The sequence below is a fragment of the Triticum dicoccoides genome, chromosome 7A (assembly GCF_002162155.2).
Source record: "Triticum dicoccoides isolate Atlit2015 ecotype Zavitan chromosome 7A, WEW_v2.0, whole genome shotgun sequence".
Lineage (NCBI taxonomy): Eukaryota > Viridiplantae > Streptophyta > Magnoliopsida > Poales > Poaceae > Triticum > Triticum dicoccoides.
The window spans coordinates 688,628,617-688,655,219 of NC_041392.1; the positions used below are offsets into that span (position 1 = coordinate 688,628,617).

Here is a 26,603-nt window from a genome sequence, read left to right on the forward strand (position 1 = left end):
TCGGAGATTTGCCCCTCTCTCCCTCTCTCTCGTATCTCGATCTGGAAGCAGCGGATCCGAATATTTCTACCGCTGGAGACCAAATCTGATGCCACCCCCGCTGGGGCGCCCGGGCCAATGAGCGGCCGCCGCGTGCCCCGGGCCGTGTCTTAAGATCGGGTAATAAACAATTACTACTACTACTACTACGCGGGGGAGGGGGTGGGACCCACGCCACGCCTGGCCTCTTCATCAAGAGGGGATGAAAATATGAGTCGTGGCTGGAAATCGTTCGTGTCCCCCTTCATCACCACCTCTACGGGGCTCCAGGAAGCGTCTCCAGCCCAGATCGACACCGCCTCCCCCTTCTCCCCACACCGCCGCGCGATCCCATCTGACGCCGCCCCGGCCGACGACCCCAGCACGCCGGCCGCCATGGCGCACGGCGACCGCATGACCACCTTCGAGGAGGGCGAGCGCGAGAGCGAGTACGGCTACGTCCGCAAGGTCCGCGCCCTCTTTTCCCCTTCTCCCCTCCTTCCTCCCCGCTCCGCTCCGCTCCTCCCCCGGCTGGATCGCGGGATCTCTCCCGATCCGCGGACGCGCTCGCGCCGGTTTTGGAAATCCGGGCGTCTCTGCCGCCGGATCTCCCGAGCGCGCGCCCCGCTCGCCTCGACTGCGGCGGAGGGTTCGGCGACCCCGCTCTTCGGCCGTGTGATGATTGTCTGCGAGATTCGTCGAATTGGGCGGCCCGGTTTGGGATTCCGATTGTGTCTGGATCGTGTGATGCTTGGTCGCGCTGCCGGGTCAATGGGGCGCCATTGGATCCTTAGCTGGCCAGGCTAGCACGGAACCAGTGTGGTCGGGCCGGTCTAGATCGCGAGATTGTGCTCCGATGTGCTTCTAACCGAGCACTCCTCCTCGGGCTTTAGTTGGACGCGATGCTTCGTCGATCGATAGTGTGATCTGGAGTGACGTGAAGGGGTTGTCTTACTGGTTCCTCATGAATCGTGTTGCATTGTCTCACCATTGTACTCTGCTGTTCCAGGTCTCTGGGCCCGTGGTCGTGGCTGATGGCATGGGCGGTGCCGCCATGTACGAGCTCGTCCGTGTCGGCCACGACAGCCTCATCGGCGAAATCATCCGTCTCGAGGGCGATTCAGCTACAATTCAAGGTACAGCAGAGCGCGATTTTGCCTCACATTTGCACATTGAGTTTTCTCCACAGGGATGTGCATAACTAAGAAGTTTCTCACATGTTTAATCTGTCTCTGCTGTATGCAGTTTACGAGGAAACAGCTGGGCTAACTGTCAACGATCCCGTGTTGAGAACGAAAAAGGTGAAACGCTAACTGATTTTGATGGGCACTTCCAAAGCCAACTTTTGTTTTACTCTGTTTTAACACGCCATGGCTGGGTTTATGCAGCCTCTTTCATGTGAGTTGGGACCTGGTATTCTTGGAAACATCTTTGATGGAATCCAGGTAAGATAAGTGAAGCAAGCGCACATTCATTATGCTTACCGTGAGCTTCCGTTCTGATGGTATGACTAAATAACCGTCCCATTGCAGCGCCCTCTGAAAACTATTGCTATTAAGTCTGGAGATGTCTACATTCCACGTGGTGTTTCAGTCCCTGCTCTTGATAAAGATCAGCAGTGGGAGTTCCAGCCAAATAAGCTAGGTAATTTACTGTGATAACATGCTACAAAAGATAAGGACGATGTTAGCATGCCTCTACTATGTTTTGTCCAGTACATGAAGATCAATAATTTGGACTTTTGTTTCAGGTGTTGGAGATAATATCACAAATGGAGATCTATACGCTGTGAGTTTGCAGGATCTCTAATTTCCCCTTTTTTACAACTTACTATCTAGCATTCCTGCCTCTTGTTGTACAATCGGTGGATGCATCTTGTTAACTTCTATATGCATCCATTGCTGCCTTGCTGCCTCACAGACCGTATTTGAGAACACATTGATGAAGCACCATATCGCGCTCCCTCCTGGTGCTATGGGAAAGATAAGTTACATTGCCCCTGCGGGTCAGTACAGTCTGCAGGTTAGTAAATGTTACTTAAAGACCTGCTACTTCATTTCTTCTACATAACTTCATTTGACAACCTGTTGCTCTTTTTGCAGGACACAGTGCTGGAATTGGAGTTTCAGGGCATCAAAAAGCAGTTCACTATGCTCCACGTAAAGCATTTCCCCTTCATAAATTTTGGATATGTCATGATTTCACATCTCTTAACGATCATCATATTTCTGCTCTGCAGACATGGCCTGTGCGGACACCACGGCCTGTTGCGTCAAAACTTGCTGCTGACACGCCTCTTCTAACAGGACAGGTATACGAGCTAGCTACTCAAAACAATAATAAAAAGTTATTTGTATTAGTGTCAATATTTATTTGTCAAATGCACCAAACATTGGAGTGATGTTTCCTGTGCTACTCCGTCAAATCTTGATGCATCTCACATCTATTGTGAATTGGTTTCAGCGTGTACTTGACGCACTGTTTCCCTCGGTGCTTGGAGGAACATGTGCTATTCCTGGAGCTTTCGGTTGTGGAAAAACTGTCATTAGTCAGGCGCTCTCAAAGGTCTCGTGCTATTCACCTCTTGTTTCATAACTGATACTTTAGTTCAGCTCAGGATGTTGGCCTTTAAATGTCGTATAATGTTTTAATTTCTTCTGACTCAAATTACCTTGTACAGTATTCCAATTCCGACACTGTGGTTTATGTGGGCTGTGGAGAAAGAGGAAATGAGATGGCTGAGGTCCTTATGGACTTCCCGCAATTGACAATGACGTTGCCTGATGGACGTGAAGAGTCAGTCATGAAAAGAACAACGCTTGTGGCTAACACCTCCAACATGCCTGTCGCCGCTCGTGAAGCCTCCATTTATACAGGTAACATACAATTGTTGATGTTTTTCTATTTGCATCCTAGTATTCTACTGTTACAGCCTTGCAGGCATGCCTTTCTATCTTACATAGATCCTTTTTTCGACAGCATCATGTTGCTTTTGCAATACTAAAATGAGTGCTTCTATAAATTTTATTTTAACATGGAATTATTGCAAGCCTGTGGTTTCCCTGTTTGTATCTACCTGTATGTACGATTGTAGATACTGGCTAGTTTTAGAATTTCTGGGGCTTCATGGCACAAATTTGAAAACACAACATATAAAAAGTGTAAAAGCAGCGTCCATAGGTAGAGACAGGCGGGCACATCTCTAAGGCGTTATCATTAGTTTTAGTAGAACATTTTGGATATATGCATCTTATTTTGGCATTGATTGTGATTTATTGACTACTTCGTTTTAGAAAATATAGTTTGGTTTATTATGGGAACTTGGTAGCCTACATCTACATCTTGTAGTGAATCGGCCTGAGTGATCCATCGTGTACAGTTTCCTGATAATTTGCTAAAGAGCCATCGTTTTCATGCTTTTCAGCTGATTTTTCTCTATTAACAAGACAATCATGTGTTGTTTCCCCTCTATTCCAGGAATTACTATTGCTGAATACTTCCGTGACATGGGCTACAATGTTAGTATGATGGCTGATTCCACGTCCAGGTGGGCCGAAGCATTGCGTGAAATTTCAGGACGTTTGGTATGATGCTTCCTTCCGTGGCTTCCAATTTCTATCTATTGCCATTTTTGTGACTTATGTTACACTGCTGTATATATGCTCTGGTGCAAAACCTGAATTTGTTCTTATTGATTTCTAAAGTTCTAGCTACTATTCATGATTAAGGTTTAATTTTTTCTCCTTTGTCTAGATCCAGGATTATGATTAGAACTCTTTATTATTTCCCCCTTAACTAAGCTTGTTGACATTAAATAATCTGATGGTAGCGGACAGTATTTGTCAGTTTAAAGAACATTACTGCAAATGCTAGAACAATTTCTTTGCTGCAGAAGTAAAATCATGTCATACATGAAATACTTACTGCTAAGACATTTAACTACCACTAATGTATTATTGAGTTAAAAGTTACTCTTGCACATATACGTTGATTACAGTTTACTTGCATATTAATGTGATTTTTAAACTAATGGTGTGCTCAATATGCTATAGGCTGAAATGCCTGCGGATAGTGGTTACCCCGCATATTTGGCTTCACGGTTGGCATCCTTCTATGAACGTGCTGGGAAGGTGCAATGTCTTGGCAGTCCAGACCGGACAGGCAGTGTCACAATTGTTGGCGCCGTCTCTCCTCCTGGAGGAGATTTTTCAGATCCTGTTACCTCTGCAACCCTCAGTATTGTGCAGGTAAGGAAACTGTTTGGTTACGAACCTTTAGGTAGTCGTACCTACAGAATTTCCATTGCTTTGTTACTATCAGGTATTAATTAACTGCTCTGAATTGCAGGTCTTCTGGGGACTGGATAAGAAGCTGGCTCAAAGAAAGCATTTCCCATCTGTTAATTGGCTCATTTCTTACTCAAAATACTCCACGGTTATTCCCTAACTTGCCCAGAATTTCAATGTAACTAATGTTAGTGCTCTCTGTTGTACTGACGTACCATCGTCTGCACTGTAGGCTTTGGAAGGATACTATGAAAAGTTTGATCCTGGCTTTATTGACATGAGAACAAAAGCTCGTGAAGTGTTGCAGAGAGAGGATGACCTAAACGAAATTGTCCAGGTATTCATGTTTACCTTGTGTCTCATTTTGTTGCTGAGGATTCATTCCCAAATATGGTGACATACTTTGTTATTGTTAATTTATCATATGAGTAACAGTCATTGGTGCTTTTGTTTCCTGATTTATTTTTAAAATATTACACTTAATAATGCTTTTAGTAGGCAATGAATTGCTCTTCATTCTGTACTTTAATGTTATTTTATATTCTGAAGAGTTCCATATATGGAGAGAATAGATTGGTGCTTTTGTGGTTTGCGGAATCAATTGCGGACACATGCACATCATCATGGGACTAATATTTTCCAATTTGTCAGCTTGTTGGTAAAGATGCACTGGGAGAATCTGACAAGATTACTTTGGAGACAGCCAAGCTTCTGAGGGAAGATTATTTGGCACAGAATGCTTTTACCCCGTGAGTGATACCCTACGATTTTTATGGATATCTTCTAACTGCATAACCATTTGAGCTCTGATCATGATTATTTGTTGAAACAGATATGACAAGTATTGTCCATTCTACAAATCTGTCTGGATGATGCGCAACATTATTCATTTCAATACATTAGCGAATCAGGTAATTGCACTTTCTGTGACCTTTTTAGTGCCTAAAGGCTAATGCTTAGATTGCACAAACAGCATACATGTTTGAACTTGGAAGTATGTATCTTTGAACAATATGTTTCTTCTGTTCCATTGGGAAGGTTGCCCTTTGGTTAAAGTTTGATTTTGCTAAATTGTAATCTAGGGGATTATTGCAGAAATGCTTTATTCTTTCCTTAACTCTTATGGAAGTATCTAATTTCAGTACTTGAGTCATATCAAGTATATATGCCTAAAAAGGAAACTGCTAGTTGTATTTGACCCCAATCGTGTAGCAGCAGATGGCAGTTGCACAAAGCCCCGGTCAAAGGGGATTTCAGTTTAACTACCGTCTAAATAACGACAAAGCATTCAGTCATTCACCTAACTCTGTTTGACTTTTCTTCCCCGCCTCACCGATTTTAGCTTCTATGCGCCCTCATCATGCTAACACTGTCAGCGCTGTGACAGCAATGACAACTTGATGAGCAGACCTGGGCTTAAGTGAACCGTTTATGCTAAGGCCATGGCTAGGCAACTTTGGACTAAAATATATTTTTTACAATCGCACAGGCATGACGTTTAAGCGTAAATTACTTCAAGTATAATATTAACATTGACTAGCCTAGCAATGAGCTGAAACTTGAAACTAAATTCATTCAATAAAGGTACATAGTGCACAAAAGAGAAATAAGGTAGCCAGCTGCCAGCCTAAAAAAAACTTGGACGTTTAGGGAAAAAAATGTGCATCTTATATTGTACAGCTGATATATAGACTATTTATAGACCCATCTAGTATGTAAACTATTTTCATTTACTGGAACCAAGTTTCTTGTATTAGTAGAACTGGTGGAGGTAGGTCCATCATCATAAAGGAAATATGCAAACATGTAAGTTTGCTTCTTAACCTTAATATATGTATGCTTGTTTTGCAGGCCGTGGAGCGAGCAGCCAATGCTGATGGACACAAGATAACCTATGCCGTCGTAAAGAGTCGCATGGGAGATCTATTTTACCGCCTTGTGTAAGTATTCCAGCCTATATTCAAATGGATACTTAATTTGGTGTCTATCTATCTAATAAACATTTAGCAAGAATAAAAAATATCGATACTTTGTTTTTGTACTCAACAGATCCCAAAAGTTCGAAGACCCCGCAGAAGGCGAAGACGTCCTAATCGCAAAATTCCAGAAGTTGTACGACGACCTCACCACCGGGTTCCGCAACCTAGAAGACGAGGCTAGGTAAAAAAGAGAAAGAGGAAACATTGTGTATGGCCACCGTGTAAACAATAAGGAGCACCAAATGCTGTGAACGACTTGCGAGCAATTTGCTTTTGCTTCACCGGAGTTTGTGTAGATGCGAATTACGTTTCAGGATCCCCTCCCCCTTTTTTTTTGCGACAGACAGACAGACTTGTTTTTCCAGGATTTTTACATTGTTTGGTCTCCAGCGCCAGGATGCACGCCATTATTTTTTCACCATGTGTACCATTATTTGTTGTATAAGAAGATTGAACACCGGTGGACATGTTCATAGAGGAATAAGCACGATGTCCATCTACTCGAACATCAATAATGTCTATATTTATATCTATTATTTGCCATTACTCTCCCTCTCGTGCTATTTCATGGTTCGTCAATTAGTGACAATTACCTGCACAAAGAGATCGTGCTTGACATGTTGTGTTAAGTTACTCCCTCAGCCCCTCTGTTCCAAAATACTACTTTAATGGATTATGTTAAAATAATACTTCCTCTGTTTTAAAATAAGTGACTCAAGTTTATCCTTCAGTCAGTACAAAGTTGAGTCATTTATTTTGGAACGGAGGGAGTAGAAAGGCAGGAACACAAAGTCAGCATTTATCGACGGAGCACAAGTCCAAAAAATGTCTTGTATTTATGCACAGAGGGAGTATCTAATGACACCAATAACGTCTATATTTATACCTGTTGTGTCAAAAAAAGTTACGGTGCGTGGTTGAAACGGCACGGTGGTGATTATTACTGTCTTTTCTCCCGTCTGGGGGAGACCATTTTGGATGCATGGGTGGGTTCTTGTTGTGAGGAAGCCGGGATGGATGGACGGATTTGGAGCAGCAAGAACGGCGATTGGCGGAGGATCCACCCACCGACCAGGCCAGCCTGAGCGGGCTTTGTCTCTAGCCACACCCCTGCTTGCTTGGACGCTTGCCTGCTCTGCTAGCGGAGCAGCCGGAAGCCACTTTCGTACGTTTTCCGCTGAGGATGTTGTGCACACCCATCCAGGACGGATGGGTGCGTGCGTGAGCCTAGAAAGAAGGAAGCACTCTTCTTGTTTTTGTTTCTGTTTCTGTGGGTCTGCTCTACGTGGATGGCTCGCATTGGCAGCTGGTCCACATGAGAATGTGCATGGGATTGCACATGGGATCCTGTCTGTCAGCCTACTCACCGGCAGCCATGGAATGGAAAAGAATTGCACATGGACCACCGGAATTACTCTTCCTACGCGCATGGATTTTTTTATATCCGAATCCATAGGCCGGGAGCTTTTAAATTGTGGCAATTTTGTGAAATGCTCCCTCCGTCCAAAAATACGGCACTTATTTTGGAACAGAGGAAATACATGTATGATTTGGTGGTTCTTTTTGTGTTTGACCTGACTTTTGGTACCGTGAACTTTGTGTTGCGGGGTGATTCTAGGAACCCCCGAAATAAATACTTCCTATTAAGAGCGCTTAGAGCACTAAAATAGTGTTATAAGCTCTCTTATACGTATTAATTTTAGTACAAATTTGAGACACTTATTTTAAGACGGAGGAAATACTTTCTTACGGAGGAAGTACGTGCATGATTTTTTGTTATTTCCCTGGCCGACGTGACCTTTCGGTATCTCATAACAGACATTGTGGGGACATGTGAATTGAAATCGAAGGCGTAGCCTGGCCGCGTGTCCGTCCGGCCGTCCGGCCGTGCGAATATACCCCTGCATCTAGCCATTCCGTCGCTTTTGTACTTTTGCAGCAGTATATGCACCATGTACGTGCAGTACTTTTGCTTTTGTACCAAAAGGGGGTGCCCAGCAAGCAAAGATGAGCGCCAAAGCAAAGCTTCCCGTCTTTTGATTGCGGGCAAAGTTTTTATTATAGGGTACTAATCCGAGGACAACATTCTTTTAGTTTTAGATAACACAAATAATGCTACATATAAGCAGTGGTACTCCCTTCCATCTGGAAAAACTTGTATCTAGCATCAAGTTAGTGCTAGATACATTTATTTGAGGAACAAGTTCGGGGCAAGATTTTTCGGACGAATAGAGTATATTCTAAGAAGGGGACAACACGTAGGATAAAAGATGAGTGCTAAATCTTTTGATTGCACGCAAGGCTATTAGGGTTATAAATCTGAGGATAATGGGTTCTTCTATAGACAACATAAAGGGAAAAAAATGGCCAAATGGTTGTTATCACAACCTTTCTTGCGGTGAATATCTTCTCTTGATGAACATGTAGTTCGACCAAATCTAGAAGCTTGAGCGCAAGGCCAGTCTCTGTGAGAAGGTCATGTACAATGTCATGATATCGGCTCTGTTATGAGAAGTGGAGTTCCAATGCTAAGCCTTGAACCGCTCGACCATCTTCCCAGCACAATCTGAATAGTAGCATCCCTTCTACATAGGTTTATTATCGAAAGATCAAAAGAGATTAAAAAAAACAATCAAAAAATACATATAAACTAACAGATTAACAATAAATGAATACTATTTCTCTGTTCACTTTTATAAGTCCTTGAAGACATTTCAAACAACATGCAAAGTAGCCTATTTTGAGTTGTCTTAAATGATTTATAAAAGTGAACGGAGGGAGTAGTAAAATTCCAAATGGACGCGCTAGGAGGCAAGAGAAGGAAAGTGAGGGGTGGGGTGCAAAATCACACGCCGGCCTCCCGGCCGAGAGACTATCACCATCTTCTATTTTCCCATTGCGTCCATTTGGAAGCAAGGAAGGAAAGGCATTAAGTCACCACATGTTACAATTAGTGCCGCTTCCAGCTTAGTTAATCCCGCTTTGTTTATATACGTACTACCTCCTCCCGTCTCTCTCCTCTCCCCCTCGCCTCCTCATCTCCACCTCCACCTCTGCTGCCCGCCTGCCCCCCGAGCCACCCGATCCCATCGACGCGCCGCCACCTCCAGATCCGCCGCCCGCCTCCCGCCGCCAAGCTCGTAAACGCGGTAAGCTCCCCCCTCCCCGTACTCTCCGGCCCGCCTCCCCCCTCTACCGGTTTCGTTCCATTCGAACCACGCACGCAGCAGAGCTCGCCGCCCCGCGCATTGGGCTCGGCTGCTGGGTTGGCGTGGCTCGCCGCGCGGCTCGGCGTGTTCGTTTTGAAGTTCGAATTCTACTCGTGAGCTCCGGGGAGCGAATTCCGGCGGTTCTGCGCGCGTTTCTGTTGGGCGCGGCTGGCTGGGGGAATTGGTTGGATCGAGCTCGTAATGCGGCGGCGGCGGCGTCGCCGGTGGGATCGGGCGGCGATTTGGTCAGAGTTTGACTTTTTCCCTCCCCAGCCGCCGCCGTGGACTCGAGCCGCGCTGCCTGCTTTTTTCTCGCGCGTGTGGAATTCGCCTGATTTGGACTGGTGGATCACCTACCCCGGACCAATCGCGCGGCCGGCCAGCTCGGGAAGGCAGGCAGCGCCTTCCGAGAGCTGCCCGCGTAGCCTCTGCTGGATCGGCGGCGCGCTTGTTTTGCTTTCGTTGGGTCGTCTCACCGCTTGCCATATCTGAATCACGCGTGCGCGCGCGCGCGCGCATTGATTGGAATTCGGGCTGCAGTGCTAGTGCTAGAGCAGCCGTCAGGTGGCTGGGGTGGTGCTGGCCTGTAGGACCCCGATTCTTCTTCTAGATCGCCGTTCAGCTTGCTTGATTTTTACTACTTAATTAATCATGATCTCTTGCATCAGTGCTGTGCTTACCTCGTGTGTTCTAAATGCAGGGGAAGGGGTGAGGAGTCAGCTGCCTGACATTTCATCAGGCCCTGGTGTGGTGTAGCAGCGGCCTTCACGTCGAAACAACCGGAGCTTTTAGATGATCCAAAGATGGTGAGGAGCTGAGAGCACGGAGAGTTCGACAGTGGGGGCTGTGGGGCAGCAAGGACATGACTGTCATGCCGCCTGCGCGCCACCGGCCCGCGGCCAAGAGGCCCATGTGGATAATCGTGCTCTTGTGCCTCGTCTGCGTCGTGCTGATCGGGGCGTACGTGTACCCGCCGCGGCACTACTCGCAGTGCTACCTCTCTGCTTCTAGCGTCTGCACGCCGTTCAAGGATTGGCTCCCGTCCATCGGCCGCCGGGAGAAAACCGATGACGAGATCATCTCAGCCGCTGTTATCAGGGATATTCTTGGGATGCCCATGTCCACGTCGAAGAATCCAAAGATTGCGTTTATGTTCTTGACACCTGGCTCATTGCCCTTCGAGAAATTGTGGGAGAAGTTTCTGCAGGTTTGCCTGATTTCACCTCTTGTCCTTGTGCAATTTGAAGGAGTACTCCCTCCGTCCTTGAAAGAGTGTTCTTCTAACTTTGTTGGAAAGTCAATCTTTTTTATGTTTGACTGTATTTACACAATAATGCACCAACATTTATGCCATCAAATTAGTAGCATTAGATTCATTATATAGTATATTTTCATCATATACCTATTTGGTTTCACAAACAATGATATATTTCTGCACAAACTCGGCCAAACTTTGAGATAGTTTGACCCTCCAACAAAGTTGGAAGTACACTCTTTCAAGGACGGAAGGAGTATAGTTCATTTAAGGTTTCTTTGAGTTTTCATTAACTGATGGTGCCAGTGTATCATCAAATATTTTCTAGTTATTATACAGAGACAACTATTTGGGTTGCTGAGAAACAATTTAGTGGTTGACATTTTACCATTATTTTCAATAATAAATGTATACTATTGAGATATGTTAGCTTCATGCAAACATTCATTTTTGAACAGTGGAACATCAAGATGTACCTTATCTGCATAAGTGAATTAACTGATCCTCTTGACCAAGTCAATAATACTATCTTGCTAGCATACACTTTTGACTATAATCTTGTGCCTCCATGTTCCTAACCATCTCTGCATGTCTACATGAAGTAATGTTCTCTATTCTTTATATAATTCATGTGAACTTAAAACAAAATAACTTCGATACACAGGGTCATGAGGGAAGATACTCCATCTATGTGCACGCGTCGCGTCAGAAGCCTGTGCATACTAGTTCTCTCTTTGTTGGCCGAGATATTCATAGTGATGCGGTAATAATTCTCATCTGTCCTTCAGTTCTTCATAAGTTTGCATGGGTGTTTTACATAAACGATGTGATTTCGCCGAGGAGATTTGTCAAGTACAATTTCTCTTATATCTTGAAAGCTTACGTTTCGAAGAAAATTCTCCCTCTCAATGAATGAAGAATGTGTTAATGGCTCAACTGATTGATATTGATGCCATCTGAAACTTTTGTTTTCATTAATATGTTCACTCCAAGGAAGGAGCAATGAGCAATGGCTAAACAGTGAGCTCATATTGATATAGTTGAGAACATAAGTTGACCAAGATCGCTTGCATTTAAGAGTATTAGTATCATTCCCAATTCCCCATGGCACTACTTGTATCCTGAAGGCCAGTCTTAGTATCATGACGTATGGATCTTCTGACTTCTAAAGACCACTATTAGCAGTTTGGATTGAGATGCCGAAAAATCTTAGTCTACTAATTTGCAAATCGAGGAGCTTTGTGCATTACATATGGTTTAGGTTTATTTCTAACAATTATAACATAGGTTTGATGTTGCATGTTTGTGGTTGTCAAAATTGAATAGAGTATGTACTTGCTATGCAGGTTGTATGGGGAAAGATTTCAATGATAGATGCAGAGAAGAGGCTATTAGCAAATGCGCTGGAAGACGCGGATAATCAATTTTTTGTCTTGCTTTCTGATAGGTTTGAATTCCTGGTTATGAATGATTTCCTTCTTGAGAGATTCTTTCACCGTACTGAAATCAGTATTTACTCTCTCTCGCAGCTGTGTTCCGCTTCATTCATTCGACTATGTCTTTAATTACCTGATGGGAACAAACATCAGTTTCATTGATTGGTAAGACTACTGGAACTTGTATTTCATTGCCATTTTGAAAAATAAAGGAAGTAAAGGGGAATTAGTGAAAGAAGTGGCACTGGCCAATATCACAAGGACGTTTAGTTTATACATTGTTTTATCACTTATAGATGTCCATGTCCATGCATGTTGATTTTTGTCCGCATTTATTGCCATTTTGTAGTTTCCAGGATCCTGGTCCACATGGAAATGGAAGGTATTCTCTTGAGATGCTTCCTGAAATAGAGGAGAGAGACTTCAGAAAGGGTGCCCAGGTACATATTTTTGTGAAGTTGTTTCCTTATTGTTGTTGTTATTGTGACGTGTATTAGTTTGCTAGATTATATTCCTCCGTTCCAAATTCACGCTTTAACCAACGATTAACTCGATAATATGTAGTTTATGGTACTGGTAGACAACATAGACATCATCGGTTCTGTATTCAAAAGCACTTCCATATTATTGCGATTTTCATAACCACACCTTGTATTTTGAAATGGAGACAGTATAGTACTTGTGGGTCCACCGTTTGTTATTTTAGTTGTGTATTATTTGTTTTCAGTTTTTCCATGGTACAAAGCTAACTTGTCCAGAAATCGGTTATTGAGTATCAGAATCTAGTCTCACATGCTCTCTTTGTGTAATTGTTGCTCTTGTTATAGTGGTTTGCAATCACGCGAAGACATGCTTTGCTGATTCTGGCGGACAACCTTTACTACAAGAAGTTCAAGCTATATTGCAAGGTGTGTTTCTTTTCTACTCCCTCCGTCCCATAATGTAAGACGTTTTTTCACACTAGTTGCTATCTTTGGTTAACGGATTGGAGATATACTAGATATTTTAATAGGTAATACACATACATTGTTAGATGTATTCAACGCTGTATATATGTTTTAATATAAAGGCTAGAGTTGTTATAGTAAAACTCTAGTACAGAAATTCAGTAGTTACCTCTGATTGGCAAATAGGCCATAATGAACTGAAGGATAGTTTTGATAACCACTTCCATAAACATCAGAAAATCAATGTGCAAACTCTATCGCAATTTTTTTTTCTTTCCTTAGCAACAGGTAAAATATTCTAACAAGCTTAATCAGCATGGGAACTTCATATGTTTCTCGTGTTGAATAAATTGTCTTCTGGGATGCATTTGAGTGACATGCTTGTTCGGTAGTCATTCTTCCTGAAGTCTCAACCAATACTTGAGTTTTCCAGTTCTCTAGTTTTCTCCGACATTTTTCTCGCAAGTCGATTTTTGGAAAGTAATTTATCTATGTCATGTGATTTGCAGCCAGCAGATGGGCGCAACTGTATTGCTGATGAGCATTATTTGCCAACCCTATTCAATGTCAGTATCTACAATCTACAGAAGTTGCATTTACATCTTTTTTCCTTTAGTTACTTGCGAACTAAACAAGTCCTTCTACGAAACATCAGATGGTAGATCCAGGTGGAATAGCTAATTGGTCGGTAACACATGTGGATTGGTCTGAGGGGAAATGGCATCCAAGGTCGTACGCAGTTGCTGATGTCAGCTATGATCTACTAAAGAATATAACAGTATGTTTTTGCCTTGCTTGATTTCTTTCCTGAGATGATCTGTACATGTTTTTCTATTTAGTGCATAACCCTTACATTGATGTATATAATGTACATTACCGTCGCACAGGCCGTTGATGAGACCATCCATGTAACAAGTGATGACAAGGTATGGGCAATAATTTCGCCATCAGTATTTTGACCGTCATAGAACAATAAATAAGTAAATAAATAATTTTTTCTTCTAAATCTTGCCTTTGCAGAAACTTTTCCTTTGATTTTCTGCTAGTACATATTAAAAATGATCTGTATTGCAAAACTTTCCCAATGATCTGCTACAACTGTATGGGATACTGATTTCTGGTTTCTATCCCCTTTGCAGAAACTCGTGACACAGAAGCCATGTTTGTGGAACGGATCAAAGAGTCCATGCTATCTTTTTGCTAGGAAATTTTACCCCGAAACTCTCGACAGCTTACTGAAGATATTCACCAGCTACACGTCTGTTTGACTTCAACCTGATTCTTTGCACCTCAACACATGGTTCAAGTACATGAGCATGTCTCCTCTCTTCGTGTAAAAATTGTGAAGTCAATCGATACTTAGATCTGGGCCTCGAGCGACGGGTTGCTGTTGCAGCGACCACCGCAAACCTGCGGTTCAGTCCATGGGTGGTAGGGATGCGGCGATATTGATAGCGATGATACTGCCCTCAGTTGTAATCTATTGTGCTTTTTGTATGTTTCCTTCAAGTCCTTTGCCTCTATCTCCCTCTCCCTCTTTAATCTCTGTCCTAGCCTCATTAGTTCCTGGCTCTTGGAGTTGGAGATCATATTTTTGTCAATATGCTGTTATTATATGATCCATTCTTTTGTAGACACAAAAAGGAAATGATTGAGAAGTACCACATATCTTTTTATAGTCTCTCGGTTGTTTTTTGGTTACTTACTGTGTATCTATTCTTGTAGGTTTTGGCATGTTTTCAGTTTTATTGTACATATATTCTGAAGAAGGTGAACTTTATTATGCAAAGTTGCTCGGGCTCCATGGAGCTTGAATTTTGAACAAGTTCAAAAACCATGTTTTTATGTTTCAAAAAAAATCTAAAAAAATACATACACAGAGATGTAATATACATGTATGTACATTTTTATGATAAAATACATTAAAATAAGAGCTACAAAATATTAATATTTGTGGATGCTTAGCACATGCACCGTTCACTTTCAAAGTCCATGATTTTGTTCCTTTTTATGCAGTTTGCAATTCAAGTTATTTCATTGTGAAATTTTACACATATACATTACATCCTTATATGTGTGTTTTTTTATAGAATTTTTAGAAAAAAATTGAATCTTGAAATTTTAAAAATATCAGGCTCCATGAAGCTTGTCCTCCAAAACGCCTTAACATTATATCACGTGGGAATCCCCATGGTTGAATGTGTAAGCAGACAAATTTCCCTTTTTGCCCCATGCATAAGTCAATTAAACCCTGTTGAAGCATGTGAATTTTCCTCAGTGTGCAAACTGATGAGGATGGGCCTAACTCACATCGCCTATCCTATATATACTTGAGAAAAATAGAGTTCCCCGAGTGAGGCTTTTGAAAATTAAGAAACTGACCTTTTTAGTTTCAAAAAATCTGAAAAAAGACACAAGTACTTATAGATGTATATTAGATGTGTGTAAAATTTAATTATGAAATACATTTTTTTGTTAGCTGTATGAAAATTAATAATGTATTTTTATAGTGAAAAGTACATGTGCTAGACATACATGATTTTATTATTTTTGTGTAGCTCGCATAAAAATGCATTTCACCATAAATTTCACAGACAAGTAGTATACATCCATAGGTATGTGTATATGTCAGCGAAAAATATATTAATTTTTGTTTTTTTTAAATTGTGCTCCATTAGCAATTTTTGGTGTTCCCCTTCTTTCTTTGTCCACGGCTCCCCTACTCACACCTCCCAATCCCCTCACACCTCTGGTTTTTTCCACCAATTTTCCTTGAAAACCGCCTCAACTATCACATGTTTTATCGACTTATGAAATAAAATAGCCAAGGAGGACTTGAAGGGGTGGTGCAAGCCCTTAATATTGTACAATCCCGGCTCGGTTCCTGGGGTGAGCGGGAGTTCGGTAATCTTGCAAAGAAAGTCAAGAAATTACAGAAAAATCTAGAGCATTTGAGGGCTGCATCCATTGGCAGGGGTCCGACACAGGAAGAGCTCTCGGTTGCAGCCCAGCTGAAGCTGGCGCTTCGCCAAGAGGAAATCTGGATCAAGCAGCGATCAAGGGTCCAAAGTGTTCGTGCCGGGACAGAAACACAAAATTCTTTCATGCCCGTGCATCGCAAAGGAGACGAACCAATCGGATCACCTCTTTACAGAAAGATGATGGTAATTTATGTACAGATCAAGATGAAATTAAAGAGGAGATCCAGAGTTTCTACCAAGGTCTGTACCTATCACAAGGTTACAGAGATATGTCCGAACTACTGGCATTTGTCAATCCTCGTGTTACAACAGCCATGAATGAATCCTTAGAGAAGGACTTTACTGTTGAGGAGGTGAAGATAGCTTTATTTCAAATGGCTCCGTCCAAAGCACCCGGAATTGATGGATTCACGACCGGTTTCTTTCAGAGACACTGGTGCTTGTTAGGGGAAGATGTGATGATGACTGTTTTGGATTTTTTGAATGGCGGGGAGCTTCCCTTAGGACTGAATGATACTGCCATTACACTTATTCCCAAGGTACGCAACCCCCAGAGAATTTCATAGTTTTGGCCCATTGCACTTTGTCCCGTGCTGTACAAAATTGCCGCTAAAGCTATTACTAACCGACTATGTAGTATGATGGATGAGATCATAGGGCAGGAGCAAAGTGCCTTTGTGCCAGGACATTTGATCACTAACCATGTTCTTGTGGCATATGAAAGTATACATGCAATGAAAAGGAAAAGGAAAGGAAAAATGCTTCATGCGCGGTAAAATTAGATATGCTCAAAGCATATGACAGAGTTGAGTGGCATTACCTTGAGGCCATAATGACCAGACTGGGCTTCTGTGATTCATTTGTCAGACTCATTATGAAGTGTGTTTCATCAGTTAGGTTCTCGGTCAAGGTGAATGGTGCACTCCTTCCGTTCTTTCAGCCAACTAAGGGACTTCGACAAGGGGATCCAGTATCTTCCTTTTTATTTCTCATATGTGCTGAAGGTTTTACATCCCTTCTGAAGAGCTATGGTGGCCCGGTAGTTGATCGTGGAATACGTGTGTGACGCCCTCGATTCAATCGTACGCTAATCATACACGCAAATGTGTACGATCAAGATCAAGGACTCACGGGAAGATATCACAACACAACTCTAGACACAAATTAAAATAATACAAGCTTTATATTATAAGCCAGGGGCCTCGAGGGCTCGAATACATAAGCTCGAATACACAAGAGTCAGCGGAAGCAACAATATCTGAGTACAGACATGAGTTAAACAAGTTTTCCTTAAGAAGGCTAGCAAAAAAAAACAACGATCGAAAAGGCAAGGCCTCCTACCTGGGAGCCTCCTAACTACTCCAAGTCGTCAGCGGCCGTCACGTAGCAGTAGGCACCCTCGGGGTAGTAGTAGTCTTCAGTGGTCTCGTCTGGCTCCTGGGATCCGTCATCTGGTCGCAACAATTGGGTATGCGGGAAAAGAGGTAGCAAAAAAACCATGAGTACTCATCCAAAGTACTCGCAAGACTTACATCAGATCTAAACTAAGTATGCATCTGTATCAACAAATGGTTGTATCTGTGGGCTCAACTGCAGAATGCCAGAAGAGAAAGAGGAAAACCTAGCCTATCGAAGACTAGCATCTTCAAGCATCTTCAAGCATCTTGCAACATATAGAAGAGTACAGATCAACATAATGTAAAGTAGTAGTAGTGCTATCAACCTCGGCCAGAGATCCTTTCTCGACTCCCTGCGAGAAAGCAATCCCAGAGCCATACTATCCATTTCTCATCTCCATTTCTCATCTCAAGTATCCAGTTCTAGTTGTATCGATCGGGATACAACTCCAAGTGTCCGTTACCGTAGGACAGGCTATCGATAGATGTTTTCTTCCCTGCAGGGGTGCACCAACTTACCCACCACGTTCGATTAACTCCGGCCGAACACACTTTCCTGGGTCATGCCCGACGTCGGCCAAACAATACGCCGCAACCTGACCTAGGCTTAATAGAGAGGCCAGCACGCCAGACTAAACCTATGCCCCAGGGGTCATGGGCCATCGCCCAGGGAACTCCTGCACGTTGCGTGGGCGGCCGGTGAGCAGACCTAGCTACCTCCAAAAATGCAGGTGCTTATGCAGTCCAACCCGGCGCGCACCGCTCAGTCGCTGACGTCTATTAAGCTTCGACTGATGTATACCACGCAGAACGCCCATACTATGCCCACGTGATGGTTAGTGCTATTAGGCCAGAGGCCCCTCGGATCAAATATCCAAATCGTAGTGGATTAGTAACGCACGGTAACAAGCAGATACTCACGAAAGATGTGACCCCGTCGCTCCGTCTCGAGTACTTACGGCAAGGGCTAAGAATGCCCGGCCACGCCTCGTAAGTATCTCGCGGGCACCTTCCAGGTCAACCCGACTCCACATCACTCGCTATTAAGCTCGCGCGGGTACCCCTCAGGGCCGACCCGTCTTTAGTAACATGGTTTAGTATAATGTCATAGTAACCATAGTAACTGTGTGTCTAACACCAAGGGGAAAACCCGAGGAATCACCCTCGATGAATTCCACTCGATGTTATCATCAAGGTGAACGTAAGAGGATCCACCCTCGAGGTTCACACTTGAGGGGTTGCACGACGGAGCTGTAACGGAAGTGGTTAAGGAGGAAATCACCCTCGATGACCTCGACCATATAGCTACACTACAAAGATCTCCTCAGGAGTAATGTAAGAGGTTCCACCCTCGTCACTCGATGGTAACTCTGCAGAGTCATACAACTAGGGGGGTGATGTGCGATGTCGGGGCCTGTACGTCGATCACATTGATCGAGTCATCGAACATAAAGCGGGGCAACTGGTACAAGGTGGAGGTCACTGATGGATCACTAACCAACCTATACTAAGCAGTTTAGGATAAGCAGGTAAGGTATGAAAGCAGGTAACAAAACAGGCTATGCATCAGAGTAGGATCGTACATAAAGCAGTAGCAGTTCTAGTGCAAGCATGAGAGGGAAAGAAATGGGCGATATCGAAATGCTCAAGGGGGGGTTTGCTTGCCTGGAATCTCTATTGAAAAGGAAGAAGTGTCGTCGACGACGTAGTCGATCACAAGGGCATCAGCATCGGTCTCGGGGTCTACCGGAGAGAAGAAGGGGAAGAAACAATAAATATAAAGCAAACATAGCATCACAGAGCATAACATGGCAATATGATGTGTCGGGGCCTGACCTAACATATGGCTACAAGGTAAAGGTGAAGGGGGGAAACAACCGAGAATGTTTTCCCGGTTTCGGACCTGTGTCAGACAGATGACCGGAGGGGAAAGTTCCATGTTCAGATAGTTAGAGGCATCTGACAGGTAAATGGACCGCGTATCCCGATTCGTAGGATATTTCTGAGCAACTTTCATATAGAAAACACTTTCATCTGAGCTACGGTTTAATTTCTATGATTTTCTAAAGTTTTAAAGAATATTCTGGAATTATTAATATTAACAGAAATGGAATATGACGTCAGCTGACATGTTGATGACGTCAGTGGTCAACAGAGCGGCCGACCAAGTCAAACCTGACCAGTGGGGCCACTGGTACCCACATGTCAGCCTCTGTTAGCTTAACAGTGGATTAAACTAATCTAGCAGGGTTAATTAGGGGTGTGGGCCCCGGGTGTCAGTGAGTGTTTAGGTTAATCTAATTACTTTTATTTATAAAACATTTATTAGACTAATTAACAAAGGGAGGCCCACTTGTCAGGGTCAACTATGCACAGTCAGCACAGTTGACCCGATCAATTGGTCAACAGGGCCTGCGGGACCCAGTTGCCAGTGACCTGTTGGGGAACGTAGCAGAAATTCAAAATTTTCCTACGTGTCACCAAGATCTATCTATGGAGAGACCAGCAACGAGTAGAAAGAGAGTGCATCTACATACCCTTGTAGATCGCTAAGCGGAAGCGTTCAAGTGAACGGGGTTGATGGAGTCGTACTCGGCGTGATTCAAATCACCGATGATCCTAGTGCCGAACGGACGGCACCTCCGCGTTCAACACACGTACAGCTCGGTGACGTCTCCCACGCCTTGATCCAGCAAGGAGAGAGGGAGAGGTTGAGGAAGACTCCATCCAACAGCAGCACAACGGCGTGGTGGTGGTGGAGGAGCGTGGCAATCCAGCAGGGCTTCGCCAAGCACCATGGGAGAGGAGGAGTAGGGAGAGAGGTAGGGCTGTGCCAGAACTTCGTGTATAGCTCCCATGCGCCTCCCCACTATATATAGGGTGGGAGGGGCTGGTTTCTTGCCCTCCAAGTCCATTGGGGCGTTGGCCAAGGTGGGAGGAAAGAAATCTCATTATTTCCTTCCCCACCGATTGTTATCCCCCCTTTTTAGGGATCTTGATCTTATCCCTTCGGGATATGATCTTATTCCTTCTAAGGGGGGATCTTGGTGCGCCTTGACCAGGGGTGTGGGGCCTTGCCCCCACTACCCACGTCCATGTGGGTCCCCCCATGCAGGTGGGCCCCACTCCGGAACCTTCTAGAACCTTCCCGGTACAATACCGAAAAATCCCAAACATTTTCCGGTGGCCAAAATGGGACTTCCCATATATAAATCTTTACCTCCGGACCATTCCGGAACTCCTCATGACGTCCGGGATCTCATCCGGGACTCCGAACAACATTCGGTAACTACATACAAACTTTCTTTATAACCCTAGCGTCATCGAACCTTAAGTGTGTAGACCCTACGGGTTCGGGAGACATGTAGACATGACCGAGACGTTCTCCGGTCAATAACCAACAGCGGGATCTGGATACCCATGATGGCTCCCACATGTTCCACGATGATCTCATCAGATGAACCACGATGTCAAGGACTTAATCAATCCCGTATTCAATTCCCTTTGTCTATCGGTATGTTACTTGCCCGAGATTCGATCGTCGGTATCCAATACCTTGTTCAATCTCGTTACTGGCAAGTCACTTTACTCGTTCCATAACACATCATCCCGTGATCAACTCCTTGGTCACATTGCGCATATGATGATGTCCTACCGAGTGGGCCCAGAGATACCTCTCCATTTACACGGAGTGACAAATCCCAGTCTCGATCCGCATAAAACAATAGATACTTTTGGAGATACCTGTAGTGCACCTTTATAGTCACCCAGTTATGTTGTGACGTTTGATACACCCAAAGCACTCCTACGGTATCCAGGAGTTACACGCTCTCATGGTCGAAGGAAGAGATACTTGACATTGACAAAGCTCTAGCAAATGAACTACACGATCTTTTGTGCTAGTCTTAGGATTGGGTCTTGTCCATCACATCATTCTCCTAATGATGTGATCCCGTTATCAACGACATCCAATGTCCATAGCCAGGAAACCATGACTATCTGTTGATCACAACGAGCTAGTCAACTAGAGGCTCACTAGGGACATATTGTGGTCTATGTATTCACACGTGTATTACGATTTCCGGATAATACAGTTATAGCATGAATAAAAGACAATTATGATGAACAAGGAAATATAATAATAATACTTTTATTATTGCCTCTAGGGCATATTTCCAACAGTCTCCCACTTGCACTAGAGTTAATAATCTAGTTCACATCGCCATGTGATTAACACTCACAGGTCACATCGCCATGTGACTAATACCCAAGAGTTTACTAGAGTCAGTAGTCTAGTTCACATCACTATGTGATTAACACTCAATGAGTTTTATGTTTGATCATGTTGCTTGTGAGAGAGGTTTTAGTCAACGGGTCTGAACCTTTCAGATCCGTGTGTGCTTTACAAATCTCTATGTCATCTCCTAGATGCAGCTACCACGCTCTATTTGGAGCTATTCCAAACAACTGTTCTACTTGGAGCTATTCTAAATTATTGCTCCATTATATGTATCCGGTCTCTCTACTCAGAGCTATCCGGATAGGTGTCAAGCTTGCATCGTCGTAACCTTTACGACGAACTCTTTTACCACCTCCATAATCGAGAAAATTCCTTAGTCCACTAGTTACTAAGGATAACTTTGACCGATGTCCTGTGAGCCATTCTTGGATCACTCTTGTACCCCTTGACTGACTCATGGCAAGGCACACTTCAGGTGCGGTACACAGCATAGCATACTGAAGAGCCTACGTCTTAAGCATAGGGGACGACCTTCGTCCTTTCTCTCTATTCTGCCGTGGTCGAGCTTTAAGTCTTAACTTCGTACCTTACAACTCAGGCAAGAACTCCTTCTTTGACTGGTCCATCTTGAACACCTTCAAGATCATGTCAAGGTATGTGCTCATTTGAAAATATTATTAAGCATTTTGATCTATCCTTATAGATCTTGATGCTCAATGTTCAAGTAGCTTAATCCAGGCTTTCCATTGAAAAACACTTTCAAAATAACCCTATATGCTTTCCAGAAATTCTACGTCATTTCTGATCAACAATATGTCAACAACATATACTCATCAGAAATTCTATAGTGCTCCCACTCACTTCTTTGGAAATACAAGTTTCTCATAAACTTTATACAAACCCAAAATTTTTGATCATCATCAAAGCATACATTCCAACTCCGAGATGCTCACTCCAGTCCTTAGAAGGATTGCTGGAGCTTTGCATACTTATTAGCATCTTTCGGGATTGACAAAACCTTCCGGTTGTATCACATACAACCTTTCCTCATTAAAATCGTCGAGGAAACAATGTTTTGACATCCTATCTGCAAGATTTCATAAATAATGCAGTAATCGCTAATATAATTCCAACAGACTCTTAGCATCGCTACGAGTGAGAAAATCTCATCGTAGTCAACTCCTTGAACTTGTCGGAAAACATCTTAACGACAAGTCGAGCTTTCTTAATGGTGACATTCACCATCATTGTCCGTCTTCCTTTTGAAATCCATCTGTACTCATTAGCCTTACGACCATCGAGCCGTTCTGCCAAAGTCTACACTTTGTTTTCATACATGGATCCTCTCTCGGATTTTATGGCCTCAAGCCATTTATCGGAATCCGGGCCCACCATCGCTTCTCCATAGCTCGTAGGTTCATTGTTGTCTAGCAACATGACCTTCAAGACAGGATTACGTACCACTCTGAAGTAGTACGCATCCTTGTCATCCTACGAGGTTTGGGAGTGACTTGATCCGAAGTTTCATGATCAATATCATAAGCTTCCACTTCAATTGGTGTAGGTGCCACAGGAACAACTCCCTGTGCCCTGTCACACACTAGTTGAAGAGACGGTTCAATAACCTCATCAAGTCTCCACCATCCTCCCACTCAATTCTTTCGAGAGAAACTTTTCCTCGAGAAAGGACCCGATTCTAGAAACAATCCATATTGCTTTCGGATCTGAATTAGGAGGTATACCCAACTGTTTTGGGTTTCCTATGAAGATGCATTTTATCCGCTTTGGGTTCGAGCTTATCAACCTGAAACCTTTTTCATATAAGCGCTGCAGCCCCAAACTTTTAAGAAACGACAACTTAGGTTTCTCTAAACCATAATTCATACAGTGTCATCTCATCGGAATTACGTGGTGCCCTATTTAAAGTGAATGTGGTTGTCTCTAATGCCTAACCCATGAACGATAGTGGTAATTCGATAAGAGACATCATGGTACGCACCATATCCAATAGGGTGCAACTATGATGTTCGGACACACCATCACATTATGGTGTTCCAGGCGGTATTAATTGCGAAACAAATTTCCACAATGTCTTAATTGTGTGCCAAAACTCGTAATTCAGATATTCATCTCTATGATCATATCATAGACATTTTATCCTCTTGTCACAATGATCTGCTACTTCACTCTGAAATTACTTGAACCATTCAATAATTCAGACTTGTGTTTCATCAAGTAAATATACTCAACATTTACTCGAATCATCTGTGAAGTAAGAACATAATGATATTCACTGCATGCCTCAGCACTCATTCGACTGCACACATCAAAATGTGTTACTTCCAACAAGTTGCTATCTTGTTCCATCTTACTGAAAATGAGGCTTTTTAGTCATCTTGCCCATGTGGTATGATTTGCATATCTCAAGTGATTCAAAATCAAGTGAGTCCGAACGATCCATTTGCATGGAGTTTCTTCATGCATATACACCAATAGACATGGTTCGCATGTCTCAAACTTTTCAAAAACGAGTGAGTCCAAAGATCCATCAACATGGAGCTTCTTCATGCGTTTTATACCATTATGACTTACATGGCAGTGCCACAAGTAAGTGGTACTATCATTACTATCTTATATCTTTTGGCATGAAAATGTGTATCATTACGACCGAGATTCAATAAACCATTCCTTTAGGTGCAAGACCATTGAAGGTATTATTCAAAAATAGAGTAACCATTATTCTCCTTAAATGAATAACTGTATTGCGATAGACATAATCCAATCATGTCTATGCTCAACGCAAACACCAATCTCGGTGGTAGAGGGAGCGTGCGATGCTTGATCATATCAACCTTGGAAACACTTCCAACATATATCGTCAGCTCACCTTTAGCTAGTCTCCGTTTATTCCGTAGCTTTTATTTCGAGTTACTAACACTTAGCAACCGAACCGGTATCCAATACCCTGGTGCTACTAGGAGTACTAGTAAAGTACACATTAACATAATGTATATCCAATATACTTCTATCGACCTTGCCAACCTTCTCATCTACCAAGTATCTAGGGTAATGCTGCTCCAGTGGTTGTTCCCCTTATTACAGAAGCACTTAGTCTCGGGTTTGGGTTCAACCTTGGGTTTCTTCACTAGAGCAGCAGCTGAATTGCCGTTTCATGAAGTATCCCTTTGTTCCCTTGCCCTTCTTGAAACTAGTGGTTTCACCAACCATCAACAATTGATGCTCCTTCTTGATTTCTACTTTCGCGGTGTCAAACATCATGAATATTTCAAGGATCATCATATCTATCCCTGATATGTTATAGTTAATCACGAAGCTCTAGCAGCTTGGTGGCAATGACTTTGGGGAAACATCACTATCTCATCTGGAGGATCAACTCCCACTCGATTCAAGTGATTGTTGTGCTCAGACAATCTGAGCACAAGCTCAACGATTTAGCTTTTCTCCCTTAGTTTGCAGGCTAAGAAAATCGTCGGACGTCTTATACCTCTTGACGTGGGCACGAGCCTGGAATCCCAATTTCAGCCCTGAAACATCTCATATGTTCCGCGACGTTTCGAAAACACCTTTGGTGCCTCTACTTAAACCATTTAATTGAACTATTACGTAGTTATCAAAATGTGTATGTCCGATGTTCGCAACATCGACAAACGACGTTGGGGTTCAGCACACTGAGCGGTGCATTAAGGACATAAGCTTTCTACTGATCGCATAATCGCTACTATCAACTTTCAACTATATTTTCTCTAGGAACATATCTAAACAGTGGAACTAAAGCGCGAGCTTACGACATAATTTGCAAAAGGTCTTTTGACTATGTTCAGGATAATTAAGTTCATCTTATGAACTCCCACTTAGATAGACATCCCTCTGGTCATCTAAGTGATCACATGATCCGAGTCAACTAGGCCGTGTCCGATCATCACGTGAGACGGACTAGTCATCATCGGTGAACATCTTCATGTTGATCGTATCTACCATACGACTCATGCTCGACCTTTCGGTCTCCGTGTTCCGAGGCCATGTCTGCACATGCTAGGCTCGTCAAGTTAACCCTAAGTGTTTTCGCTGTGTAAAACTGTCTTACACCCGTTGTATGTGAACGTAAGAATCCATCACACCCGATCATCACGTGGTGCTTAGAAGCGACGAACTGTAGCAACGGTGCACAGTTAGGGGAGAACACTTCTTGAAATTTTGTAAGGGATCATCTTATTTACTACCGTCGTCCTAAGCAAACAAGATGCATAAACATGATAAACATCACATGCAATCAAATAGTGACATGATATGGCCAATATCATTTTGCTCCTTTTGATTTTCATCTTCGGGGCTCCATGATCATCATCGTCACCGGCACGACACCATGATCTCCATCATCATGATCTCCATCATCGTGTCTTCATGAAGTTGTCACGTCAACGACTACTTCTACTTCTATGACTAACGCGTTTAGCAATAAAGTAAAGTAGTTTACATGGCGTTCTTCAATGACACGCAGGTCATAAAATAAATAAAGACAACTCCTATGGCTCCTGCCGGTTGTCATACTGATCGACATGCAAGTCGTGAATCCTATTACAAGAACATGATCAATCTCATACATCACATATCATTCATCACATTCTTCTTGGCCATATCACATCACATAGCATACCCTGCAAAAACAAGTTAGACGTCCTCTAATTGTTGTTGCATGTTTTACGTGGCTGCTATGGGTTTCTAGCAAGAACGTTTCTTACCTACGCAAGACCACAACGTGATATGCCAATTGCTATTTACCCTTCATAAGGACCCTTTTCATCGAATCCGTTCCGACTAAAGTGGGAGAGACTGG

The 26,603-nt window shown here is 43.2% G+C and overlaps 2 protein-coding genes across 2 annotated transcripts; both read left to right on the plus strand.

Moving 5' to 3' along the window:
• The first annotated feature begins 234 nt into the window (after positions 1–234).
• LOC119329703 (V-type proton ATPase catalytic subunit A-like) lies at positions 235–6,829 on the plus strand. The gene is made up of 19 exons (XM_037602776.1): positions 235–486; positions 1,028–1,154; positions 1,264–1,319; positions 1,407–1,463; positions 1,551–1,662; positions 1,769–1,806; positions 1,939–2,040; positions 2,121–2,177; positions 2,258–2,329; positions 2,482–2,583; positions 2,699–2,894; positions 3,496–3,602; positions 4,071–4,265; positions 4,366–4,452; positions 4,537–4,641; positions 4,956–5,053; positions 5,137–5,215; positions 6,156–6,244; positions 6,354–6,829. Exons 1-19 carry the CDS (start codon positions 250–252, stop codon positions 6,466–6,468), a joined length of 2,031 nt encoding a protein of 676 aa, XP_037458673.1. The 5' UTR covers positions 235–249; the 3' UTR covers positions 6,469–6,829.
• A 2,457-nt stretch (positions 6,830–9,286) lies between these two features.
• LOC119329509 (glycosyltransferase BC10-like) lies at positions 9,287–14,811 on the plus strand. The gene is made up of 11 exons (XM_037602572.1): positions 9,287–9,432; positions 10,193–10,699; positions 11,412–11,510; positions 12,094–12,194; positions 12,277–12,348; positions 12,533–12,623; positions 13,011–13,091; positions 13,640–13,696; positions 13,786–13,908; positions 14,018–14,056; positions 14,270–14,811. The coding sequence occupies exons 2-11, from the start codon at positions 10,355–10,357 to the stop codon at positions 14,396–14,398; spliced, it is 1,137 nt and encodes a 378-aa protein (XP_037458469.1). The 5' UTR covers positions 9,287–9,432; positions 10,193–10,354; the 3' UTR covers positions 14,399–14,811.
• The last annotated feature ends 11,792 nt before the right edge of the window (positions 14,812–26,603 follow it).